This window comes from Coturnix japonica, chromosome 3 (assembly GCF_054131305.1).
Source record: "Coturnix japonica strain WE chromosome 3, WE-NBRP24, whole genome shotgun sequence".
NCBI lineage: Eukaryota > Metazoa > Chordata > Aves > Galliformes > Phasianidae > Coturnix > Coturnix japonica.
The window spans coordinates 8,707,893-8,720,000 of NC_140665.1; the positions used below are offsets into that span (position 1 = coordinate 8,707,893).

At 52.9% G+C, this 12,108-nt stretch overlaps 1 protein-coding gene across 13 annotated transcripts in view; it reads left to right on the forward strand.

The window, feature by feature from the left end:
• The first annotated feature begins 418 nt into the window (after positions 1-418).
• The window catches only part of BCL11A (BCL11 transcription factor A), a 61,448-nt gene continuing 49,758 nt past the window's right edge, over positions 419-12,108 (forward strand). For 4 of the 13 annotated variants that reach the window (XR_014944397.1, XM_085542628.1, XM_015856772.3 and 1 more), the window contains exons 1-2: positions 419-816; positions 5,813-6,142. Coding sequence is in view for 7 of the 13 variants with exons in the window: in XM_085542628.1 (XP_085398754.1) it covers positions 762-816; positions 5,813-6,142 (385 nt within the window). In the remaining 6 variants the exon portion in view is untranslated. Of the gene's footprint in view, positions 817-1,490; positions 1,855-3,044; positions 3,176-3,739; positions 4,123-5,812; positions 6,143-12,108 lie in introns of those variants that run through there. The other 9 variants (XR_014944393.1, XR_014944395.1, XR_014944396.1 and 6 more) reach the window with 6 other exon arrangements.

The window sequence follows — 12,108 nt, forward strand, 5'->3', positions numbered from 1 at the left end:
CCCCCCCCCCCCGCGCCTCTGGCTTCAGCGATGTATTTACTTTTCCAGCGGGGGTGTGAGAGTGTGCGCGCTGCCGCTACCTTCTTTCTTTCTCCCTCTTTCCTTCCCCTTTCCCCTTCCTCCCGTCCTTCTCCCGGGCTCGGGTACCGCTCCCCCCGCCCCCTCCTCCCTCGCCCCGCGGCCACTCGCGCCCGGCCGGCCCCCTCCGCCCTGGCCCCGGGGCCCTCCGGCGGCGTGCGCCCGGCGCGCCCCCTCCCCGCTCCCCCCCGCGGTCCTCGGCCATTGGCTTGTCCTGCTCTCTTTTTCATGTCCAGCCCCCGATGAGTGTCCATTGGTGTTGCCTTCGCCTTCCCTCCTCCCCTCTCCCCGGCTCGCCCTGCCCATGTTTTGTATGTCTCTGTCCATCCAGGCTCCTGACGTTCAAGTTCGCGGGGACGTCACGTCCGCACTTGAACTTGCGGCTCAGGGGGGCTTTTGCCATTTTTTTCATCTCGCTCTCTCTCTCCTTCCCTCTTTCCCTCTCTCTCCCTCTCTCTCTCTCCCTCTCTTTTTTTTTTCCCCTCGCACAAAAAAAAAAAAAAAAAAAAAAAAAAGCCATGACTGCTATCCCACAATTCATCTTCCCTGCGCCATCTTTGTATTATTTCTAATTTATTTTGGATGTCAAAAGACATTGATGAAGATATTTTCTCGGGAGCCTCCTTCCTCCGCAGCCCGGCGCTCCCGATGTGAGCCGCGCGCTCCGCCGCCGCCAGCCCACCATGTCGCGCCGCAAGCAGGGCAAGCCCCAGCACTTAAGCAAGCGGGAATTTTCGCGTAAGTAAAACCGCGGAGCGACTCCCGCGATTCCCCCCGTGGCGGATTTAATTTTCCTTTCGAGCGAGAGCGGGAAGAAAAGAAAGAAAAGTGAGAGGAAGCGAGAGCGAGCGGAGCACCGCCAACTCCCGGCGCCCCGCGATCCCGCTCCGCTCATCCCGCCTCGTCCCGCCGCTCCGCGCCCCGGCCCCGCTCCGCAGAGCGCCCCGCGCGGGCGGGCAGCGGCAGCCCGGGGCAGCGCGGCCGGGAAGGCGGTGGGAGCCGGGTGGGAGCCGGGTGGGAGCCGGGTGGGAGCCGGGCGAGAGCGGCGCGGTGAGAAAAGTCCGGCGAGCGCAGCCCGCCGCTCCCCGCCGCTCGCGTCTTCGCACCCTCCGCGGGGCCGGGGGGCTCGGGCGTGCGGGCGGCTCGGGCCCGGCCGCCTTTTGTTTCCGTGGCGGGGATGCGGGCCGGACCGGCTCCGACCGCCCCGGGGGCCCCGCCGCCCCACCTTCCCCCCTCCGCGTCCCCGGCCCCGGCTCCGGCTCCGGCTCCGGCTGGGGCGGGGGGCGGCCCCGGGCGGGCGGCCGTGGCGCGCCGAGAGGGATTCCCTCCTCGCCCTCGGCTCGTCTGCATCGCTCAGTTACTATTTTTTGGAAGATTTTCAAAAAAAAGTGGAAGTGGATTTTGATTGGGAAAAATCTCGTGTCTGAATGTTTACAAGCGCCGCGTGTGCGGGAAGCCTCCTGCCAACAAACACAGACAAGAGCGAGCCCGGGCTGAGCGCACAGCACACACGCACTCGCTCTCGCACTCTCGCACAGCCTCGAGCCCCGCGCCCGCGTTTAAGCCCCAAACCCAACGCGATCTCCCCGGGAGAGAGAAGCCGCAGCCCGGTCCCGGAGCGCCGCTCGCCGCGGAACCGCCGCTCCCCCGTAGCGGCACCGCGCTCCGGGCGGGACACGGTGAGCGGACAGCTCAGCGTACAACAAAGGGCACCTCGGGCTGCAGAGAGATGCGGGGCGAGGGGGAGGAAGGGACAGAAAATCCCCTTTTTCTCGGGTGAGCGGGCAGAAGGGGAAACGATAAACGCTACTCGTAGGTGCTTTTTTTTTTTTCGGTTTTTGTTTTTTTGTTTTGTTTTGGGCTTTTTTTGTATTTTTTTTTTCTTTCATTTCTTCCCATCTCTTTTCCCCATTATCCTCAGAGAGTGCTGCTCTCTCCCAGGGTCGGCTCAGGACCCGGCGCGATGCGTTCATTCCCCGCTCACGCTTTGCACAACTTTCCGAGCCTTCTTTCCTTCCCTCCCTCGCTCCCTCCCACCGCTCTCCGCACGTTCCCGCACGCGTTCCCTCTGCACTACGCCGCCGCTCGGCTCTGGCTCCTGGGGACGCCTCTCTCGAGGCGGGGGCCGCGATGCCGGCCGACCCGCAACGCCGTCCCGGAGGGGCCGCCCCGTTCAGCTCGGCCCGGGCTACGGAGGGTCGCGTAGCCGGGCGCGGTGCGGGGCGGCCGCGGTGTTTCCACACGTGTGCGGCCCCGGGGCCGGGCCTGGGGCGGGAGCGGGACCGGAGGAGCGGGACCCGGGAGCCGGGCGGGCGGGATGCGGCGGGCGGGATGTGCCGGGCGGTCGCTAGGAGGCACACCGACATCAAAAACCCCGCCGGCAGCGGACTTGAACCTGGCCGGTCCTTTGCGCCCGCAGCGCGGCCCAGGCTGGGGGGGGAGGGAGGGCGCGCCGCCGGCCCCTTCCCTTCCTCTCGTTTCCCTGCCGGCCCCTCTCCCCTCGCCTTTGTTCTTCTTTTCGGCCGCTGCCGGCAGCGCGCCCGCCGCAGCTGCCCCCGGCCAGAACTCCCCGCAACCCCCCGCGCCCCCCCGGCCGGCCGGACTCATTTTTATTTCAAATCGTTCTTATTTTTGGTGGGGGTGGGTGGCAACTTTTGCTCGGAGTTTGGCCCCGCTCGGTTCCCTTCCCCCGGGCCCCCCGGTGCCGCCGCGCTTCGCCCCCAGCTTCGGGCCACGAGCTCCGGCCGCACTTGGAGCAAAGTTGCCACCTTTCCCCCCCCACAGCCCTTAAGCTCTCCTTTTTACGCTCCTGAGCCGGGCCGAGCCGAACCGGCCTCGGTCCGTCTGCGCGCCGCTCCCCTTCTCGCCTTTCTCGGGCAGGCGAAAATCAGCGCGGGTCCCCGCAGCCGGCGGGGGGAGATCGCGGTGCCTGGGGACGGGGAAGAAGGAGGGAGCAGGAGGGCGAGGAGGAGCGGAGAGACATGTCCATGGCAGAGCAATTTGCATTAAAAACAGGGACGAGTGATTAGGTGCCTAGGCAGGGAATTCAGCGTGCACAAAAACTAAAGGACGAACCCGGCAGCTCGGGGTATACCAGGTGAATTGTGGATTCGGGCTTTCTTTGGAGATCTGTTTTGTTGTTTGTTGGGTTTTTTTTTCCTCCTTTTTTTTTTTCCTGAGAGAGTACTAAGAACACGGCCGTGTTCTGCTGGCTCTGCCCAGTGTTGTGTGAGGAGTGCGGTGCCAGCCGTATTTCATACATTACTATATAATTCTCGTTAATTAGCAATAATTTACATTAAGAGCATAGAAAATGTTGAGGTTACGGGTTTTATATCTGTACATTTGATCATCTTGTTATTTTCAAGAACTTTGCCTCCTATAAAATTAATTAGGTGAAATGTGGAGGTGTAATCAGCAACCTCTGAATTACCACTTAATTTCCTGGGTTTGATTGTAAATCAGCCCCGGCAGAGAAGACTTTAGCAAAGTCTATTGTTGTTTAGCACTACTTTTAACTGTCTGGTGTCTCAGCACAACGTTTCCTTCCCCTGCTAAATAACACTGAGGCTTCAGAAATAAATCAGGCCGAGGGAAAACCTTGTAATTGAGGAATGGCTGCAGAGTTCCTCGCTGAGTGAGCTGCAGAGGGAACGCTGTTTATTTTGTGTGTTCCGCTGTGCACTTTTGGTGAGGTAGAAGTTGGATTTACAGCTCAGCCGCAATACCTTTGTCTCTGCTCTGCTCAGCGAGCTCCGGGAGGAATTAGCCCTGTGCTGCTTTGCTCCCTCTGTCCAAAGACAGGGGATGGCTGGGGAGAAAAATGGCATTCAGCAATCCTGCAGCCCATCCCGCTGCCCCTCGGGTGCCAGGAATGCAGCCGCTTGCTCTCCGCGTGGGGAGGGAAAGCAGGTGATTGAGACATTGCTTTTGTCACTCTGAATGTAACCTTCATCCTCCCGTGGTTGACCTTCTGTTAAATGAGAAGTGGTACCAGAGGCAAGAGCTGCTGGGCTGCATCCCCGTGCCCTACTTGGAGCCGAGGTACGGGTGGCTGCCTGCTCTCTCTATATGATTTCATGCAGCACAACTGGGAGCTACTCTAGATCTTCCTCCCCAGTATTCAGCCTAGGCAGGGCTGAAATAAATTTGACCTGAGTTCACACGATTTTTGCACTTTATCAAAATCAGTTCCAATATCATGCAGCCAAATTAAAATCTATTTTTTGATTCTCTGTGGCTTTAAGTTCATTAAACGTGAAATTGGCAGCTAGCTAAAGAAGGTCAGACCCATTAACTGTTTAGGAGTTGCGTTCCGTCTCGCCCATGTTACCTGGTAGCGACTGGCGGTGCTCTGCGCCTGCAGCACGCTCTCCTTTCTGCCGTTCCCATTAGCACGTGCAGTGCTGCACAGGCTGGGGAATAGCACTGTGCTGCTCTGTTTTGTTTCGGCAAGCCTACAGTGGTGGGGGCTGTACACAGTGCTGGGGGCTGTACGCTGTACACGCTGTACACGCAGTGCTGAGCTATTGTCGTGCAAACTCAGGGAAAAAAAAAAAAACAGGCAAAGAGAAAAAGAAAGACGAGTCTACCTTGTTAGAGCATCCTCTGATGATTATGTGGACAGAAATAGCCTCATAATGAAGCTTTTTGGAGCTCATTCAGAAAATTTGTCAACTTTGACAACATTAGCTGAGGTATTTCGATCTCACAGAAAGCACCTCTCTGCTGTTAAGAACGGTGGCATTTGCTTGGCCACGCTGGTTGGTGTACGGTGAAAGGCCACCGGTACTAACACGGTGCAGAGAATTTAGGCATGCCTTTATTTCAGGATGAAAAAGGAAAAATTACTAATTGCCTCACGTCTTTGAGTGCTGTACTATGTCCTATGTGGTTGATATCTCTGGGTGGAATTGTTGGTGAATTTGGAATTTATTTGAACCTCGAGGAGCAGCTGGATAGCGAGAGGATCCTCCTCCCACCCCGCAGGAATTTTGACTGCACTTGATTTTTATCAGTTGCTTCTCTGCTATTTCTTTATTTTCTCCCTCTTTTTCTTTCCGTGAGTGGCTGCTGCTTTTTTCAGTGTGCAAATTATGAGCTACCAAAGTGGGCAGTGGCACACGGGCACACACGCACCTGCATGGGGAGAGCCCCATCTCTCTGCCTTCCCTCTGCTCCTGCTTGTAGTGCTTGTGCTGCCTGCATGTTGCACACACAGGGTGTGTGCTGGAACCTTTCCTCTGCATGCACACGTGTCATTCATGAGCAAAAATTTTACAAAGTGGGTCTGGCTCTGGGAAATACCCCCCTGTGTGTGTGTGCGCGCGTGCAATGCTTTCAGCCTTGAATTCATGTACATAAATAATACATCTGGTGATAAAGCACAGTATTCACTTGTTTTCCTAGCACCACCGCAGCTTTGCAGCACATTCTCATAGGCTGTTCATTTGATTTTACCAGTAAATCGTTAAATCGAGTCAGAAATCTGTCCTCATCCACAGGAGCAGATACAGTGGCAGGGCTCTACAGGCTGCGGCTGCTCCTGCACAGTGTGTTCTTGGTGGCCAGTGAATTTGATTCCTGTTGCAGTGGTGATGGTTACGGGGCACTTCTTTGCTGGGGGTGAGGGGGCACACAGCAATGCTCATGGCTGGGAGCTTCCCGTTTGCCCCTGTGCCCGGTGCTCATTACCAGAGTTCTAATGTGTCTCCTTTTGTTTCTCCAAACACAGCTGAACCTCTTGAAGCCATTCTCACCGACGATGAACCTGACCATAGCACGTTGGGAGCTCCAGAAGGGGACCACGACCTCCTCACCTGTGGCCAGTGTCAGATGAACTTCCCGTTGGGGGACATTCTTATTTTTATTGAGCACAAACGGAAACAATGCAATGGCAGTCTCTGCTTAGAGAAGGCTGTGGATAAGCCACCCTCACCCTCACCAAGTGAGCTGAAAAAAGCATCCAATCCCGTGGAGGTTGGCATCCAGGTTACACCAGAGGATGATGATTGTTTGTCAACGTCATCGAGAGGAATTTGCCCGAAACAGGAACACATAGCAGGTAAATTAAAATGAGGAGATGTGTTTGCAAGCTTATTTCTGTTCCAGTTGCGTGTCTGTGGTCTCACGCAGTGGAGTCTTGTGCCTGGCTGTGCTCCTGGTGGTTGCGCAGAGGCAGAGCGGCAGGCGTGTGCAGCGCAGCCCAGCGTGTCTGGCGGCACTGTGTGCAGCTGCACTCACATCGAGCTGTGCCGTAGTCGCCGTCGCGCTGCAGGAGGAGGTCTGGCCCTCTGCATGTGCAGGGAAGGAGCTGTTGAGCCGTGGGTAGAGCTGGCAGTGAAGGAGTTAAGTGAGCATCAGCCAGCCTAGGTTCCATATTGGCTGTCAGCGTATGGACTGTAATTAAACACAGCCCCATGGCAAAGTGACACCACCGACCTTGACTTTAAGATGCCATTTTCGACTGGCCAGGCCAGAGTAGAGAGGGCAGTTGCTGAAGCGCACAGACATGCTTATTCGAAAAGTTTAAGGGCATGTTGGAAATTTCAAAAGGTTGGTTTGACAGGAAAGGCCGCTCTCTGCAGCCTGCCTCCTCAGCCAAATGATAAATGCCTCTCCGCGCTCACTCTTGTCTCTGATGGTGGTTTTGACAGATGTATCTTGATTTTGTTTGTGATTTACACAACCACATGTCATTCGGACAAATGTCCGAGGCCGGGTTCTGCTTTGTGCAACAATTGGCATGAAGCGTGTTTTTACAATAGGGTAAATAATTCCTTTTCTTAGCACATATATGTATATTTTAACCGGAGAGCCATTTGCTGTGCCAGTATTTTGTAAATAAGGTTAAATAATTCTGTATCCTCAGTTTGCCAGGGATGGATGTTGGGGGGCTTTTTCCGGAGTGGTGCAGTGTAGTGCCCATTTCCACGTGCTGACTGTGACACACAGCAAATGAACACGACAGGAGGCTGTGATTAATTGTGTGGGAGCCCGGTGGAAGGGATTTGTGGTCTTCCTAGAGCTGGAGCCATACTAAATCACCAAATATGGAGGAACGGCGATGTGATGTAACTCTGTATTTACATATTGAGCAGCTCTGCTTCAAAGACAGAATGCAGTATCTGTCAGGCAGGAATTAGGAGCAGTCCTCCGAGTGGTTCCAAATAGGCTGTTCAGGCTGTGAGCTGGGCCGTGGGCATGCTGGGGAACTCCTCAGCACAGGGCCTGGGGATGTAGCCAGTGCCCATCTGGTGTGGGACACACGTGCTCATGATGCCCAGCAGCAGTGCCTGGGGTCAGCAGTGAGATGCAGGCTCAGGGCTGGGATAGCCATGGACTTAGGGCTGTGGTGTCTCTGCAGTGAGCCTTGGGTGCTTTCTAGCTTTGTATCTGCTTTTTTTCCTGTCTATCAGGAGATAACTGAGTTTACAGGTGTTTTTTTTTTTAAAAAAAAAAAGGGTAAAAAAAAAAGGTAGGAGACTGCTTTTGGATGCATACTCAAGAATTGAGCAAGCTGATGCTCTCTGGTGAGAGACCAGAAGACGTGCATTTAGCAGTGATGTAAAAGCGCTCCCAGTCAGTTGTTCCTCTGACAGAGGTGCTGGAGGTGGGCTGTGGGTACAGGGTGTGCTTTGTCTGTGGGTTTGTTGTGTTCAGCAAGTCACCTTGAGTGAGTAATGGTTAAGGAGCAGACCATCTGCAGGAGCGAGCTCTGGGCCACTGAACGCGGAATGATGGCTGCTCCAGTGATGGCTGCTCCAACTGGCATGGATGCATTGCAGGCCTCCTGCTTCCAAGGATGGAGTGGTAACAGCACTCCAAGCAGCCTGTACACCCTGAGCACCCCATGGACCCTGTGTATCCATGCAGCCTTAGCACCCTGAGCACTTTGCGTACTCCATGCGACAGGGACGGTGTACACATGTGCGTACCTGGCTGCAGGCGGGTGAGCGCCGCTTTGATGTGATGTAAAATTGGGAGCAGTGCTGATCTGGCTCTGTAGCTGAAATGCCATAAATTTAACTGGGAATTAATAGGATCTGTTGTGTGAGTCCAACGAGGCAGCTTTCATCAATATGTATGTCAAACACTCAGCACCAGATAGCAGCAGGCTGTGATTTGCAGTGAGTGCTGCGGCTGGGGTTTAGCGATCCGGTCTCGTATTTTACAATAGGGGGAAATACTAACTGAAGTATCTAGAGATCAGTGAATGTAAAATTGCTGTTCACTTATTGAAAAGGCTGAAGAAATATTTATCGTCCACCCGTGTCAGGTTGTAGCGTTCCACTGGTTGGATGTATAAATCTGGGGGAATTAAGGAAGGCTGTTTGGGGTGAGGAGGGACCCAAAGTGCTGTGAGTCCTGTCAGAGCCCCTCTGCCAGTGCTGGTGAGTGCCAAGTGGCTGCACGAGGAAGAGGGAGGTCACTGGCAGTGCTGGCATCCTTTATTCTTGAGCAGCTTGTTCGATTCAAATATAATAATGGGGAAAAATAACATGTGAAATCCCTCTCATAATCAAAGGGAAAGCGGACATAATTTGGTACTGAATTCTGAATCAAGTGCATCTGATTATTGCTGTTCTCAGGAGATCATGTCTGTGTCAAGTCATTATGCCACAGAAATTTTTTTGGATTGTTACTCGTAGCTGCCATTAGGATTCTGTATGTTGTAAATTGCAATTCCTTATTATTTTGTTTTGTTTCAAATAACAAAAATCATTGACGCCTGAGCAGAACAGTTAGCGTTGCATCTGGGCAATAAGATAAAAACTTGAATTACATTCGTGGGGGAAAAAATGAAAGTGGAAGCATTTCAGAGTGAAATTCACTCTGCTTTCTCTGAATGTGAAGCAGTCAGATTGGCCTGTGCAGCTCCCCAAAGGAAAAACCACACGAGTGCTACCAGGGGCTTGTCGCTGGAACCGGCCCGTGTGCGAGCCCTATTGGTAATAAATAAGGCAGAGAAAGGTTGTGAACTGGCAGCTTGGCTGTTTTGTTAAAGTACAATGTCAGAGAAACTCTTTCTAAGACAAATTGTAAATAGAAGTGTCACAATGATTGCATGATTGAGCTGCAGAAGTGGCTTTCAATTGTTGGCATTGTCAGAAGACTTTTGAAAGCTTAATTAAATGTAGTGGCTTGTATGGCTGTGAAATTTACTTCTGGGGAAAAATGTAAAAAATATGGGGATGGAGTTGTTGGAACACTGCTTGTGTGGGGCTGGAGAAGTGCCTGTGGTTTGTTGGCCTTCCCCTGTGCCTCCTGGAAATAATGCTTTTTGAGGACACAAGCACGTGATGCCAACATTGTCCTTTGTACAATGTAAAGCTTGTGTTTGTTTTCTTATCCTCGTTGTTGTAGATGGCTAATGTAAAGATGAGTCTTTATTGGAAACAAATACTAGTTCACTCGAGTGAGGCAGGGTAAAAAGTTTCCCTCTGCTTCAGCATGATTGTTCCAGGGAAGTGGCAGAAGTGTTAATACCTTCCATCTCTTTTATTTTGTTTCCTGTCAGACAGATCTTGTGTAGAGGATCAGAAATATGTTTTGCATTCTTCCTCTCATTACATGTGATATTTAATTGTGAAGCTCCCCATGGGCTGAATTGTGTCTGTGGCCAGAGCTCTCATGGCCATGGAGGCAGGCTGCGGGTGGTAAGGGATGCACTGACATCATGTGCTGGGAGCTGGAGCAGGTTCAGCCCCATGGAGCTGGTCTGAGCAGTGCTAATGGAAAATGAAGCAGGGACCTGAGGAGGGCTCAATTAACCACCTTGTGATTAGCGTGGTAAGAGAAAGTCTTTCGGAGACATCTCCATGTTTTGTAATGCCTCACTTAAAGTAATGGCATGCACACAGTTTGGTATGTGCAACCCTCGGCACACAAGCTTGTTTTTTATTTAATTCAAACAATGAAGACAATTAAGGATGCTTGAGAGGCAGTGTCAGGCAATGGGAGCTCAGACTGGTTGTTTGTCTGCATGGATCCTCATTGCAGACAATTTTTTGGACAGAATTTCCTCCCAGCTTTGGCCCGTTTTTGTATCCAGAGCAGCAGCCCTGCAGTAAATGCCATTTAGCACCGAGCTGAACTGGCACAGTGCCATTCCAAGTGCAGGACCTGCTGGCTGAGTAGCACCGCTGTATCTCACTCCATGGAGCTGCCCAGCAGGTCTTGGCTTTGTGCGGCCATTGCCAGGATATTGCAGGATTTCATCAAGTATGCTGGGCACTGTAGGTTTCAGTGCATCAAGACTTACATTTGTACAGGTAACGTGGCCCCACAACCAGCTTGTTTTTTATCTTGACCTTAGAAGCGTACCAGGCTGGTCAGCGTCCCAGCAGCTCGAAGTGCAGCAGGTTTGGGCCTATTGTGGTTGATATCAGCACTTGTTCCATTGTGACTTAGCACATCCTTTTAACAAACAGCAGGCTCATAAATGTATTCACAAATGATCGCTGTAGTTAGGATGGGTTTTCCATTTCCTAATGAATTCCCACCAAGCGTGGGGTCCTGATCCCATGTGCAGGTGCTTGGTACTGGCATCAAGGGGCACCAGCCAGTGCAGACCAAATCGAGTGGTACGGAGCTGAAACCCTAAATTGTCTTCTGGTGCTTCCCAGCAGTGTCAGTGTGTGGCACTGGGTCAATTTGCTTATCAGCTCTGCTGGAGAGACCCACTGGCCGTGTCTCCCAACTATTGGAATTTGCACTTGGGGGACTTGGAGAGGGCAGAGTATGGAGCTGGGGGCTGTGTGGGGTGCAGTGCAGCAAGGATGGCCCTGTCCCAGTAGGGAACTGGTGCTCATCTCTGCATTGACATGGGAGCACGGCCATAGCACCTCGAGGCAGCTCTCAGGTGCGAGCTCAGATGAGCGTATGGAAATGTCCTGTCAGATGCAGCGCAGGAATATTAATGCTTTCTTGCCACCGTGCTATAATAAAGCCACACACAGCAAGCTTAATGTGCAGCCGGCCTGGGGAATTGTACGAAACTTAGGGAGTCTAGTGTGAATGACAGCAATGGAAAAAACATTGAATGTGCCACAGTTTGCATTCTTGTTTTGCTTTGATCTAAAGCAAAATGAAAATATCTGCTTCCTTCGTTCCTTCTTTCCTTCCCTCCTTCCTTCCTTTCTTCCTTCTTTCCTTCCTCATTTTGTATAGGTGCTCTTCCTCTGCAAAACTGCTTAGTAAATGAGGGAAGAAGGAGTGAAAATGAAGAACGTGGCACAGAACGTGGTTGTTTGAAGCATGTTGGTGTCAGCCTGCGGGGGAGTTTTATTATCCCAAGTACCAGCAAGCAACTTATACTTGAAATCATTTGTTTCCCTTTTCAGTCCCTTTTAGTATCAGGATGCGGCTGAAACAAAGAGTGTAGCCACCAAACACGGGTGGTCCCCGCTGCAGGTGTGGCCTGAGGCTGCGTGCCTGTAGCCCCTGTCCTCAGGGCCTGGGAGTTGCCCCTGCCAGGCGGTGTGTTCTACACTGTGGCTGTCGGAGGGCTTTTCGTAATGCCTTCTATTTGCTGAATCAACAGCTGTCAGGAGCAGTTGTAGGAAACCCACAAAACACACAAAGAAAAATGCATAACGCTTCCCAAAACAAAGCGCTTGAAACGGACTGCCAGAAAGCTGCTGAATTCCGAGTTTGCAAATGGGGCACCAAAGTGTTTCCTCTGCCCCCTCCCTTGAGACCTCTCAGCCCTGCTGCTGTGGCTCTGCTGGGATTACACCCGGGCTACCGCCGACCGGCACTGCCGGCCCATGTCGGATGGTGTCCAGTGGAGTCAGCCTGAGCCTCCATTGCTGTGTTTCGCAGCAAAATAGCTCAGACACCAAGATCCGAGAAAGAAGCAAAGCTCGGCAGCTGCAAAACCCCCAAGGAAATGAGGCTGTGCAATAGCTGTCAAGGAGGAGCCGTGCTCCAGGTAGGCGCTACCGGGGTTCCTGGGGCTGACCCCGCTGCTGTGCTCAGCAGGTGAAGGGCGGAGGGCTGCCTGGGGCTGTGGGTCTGGCAGCAACA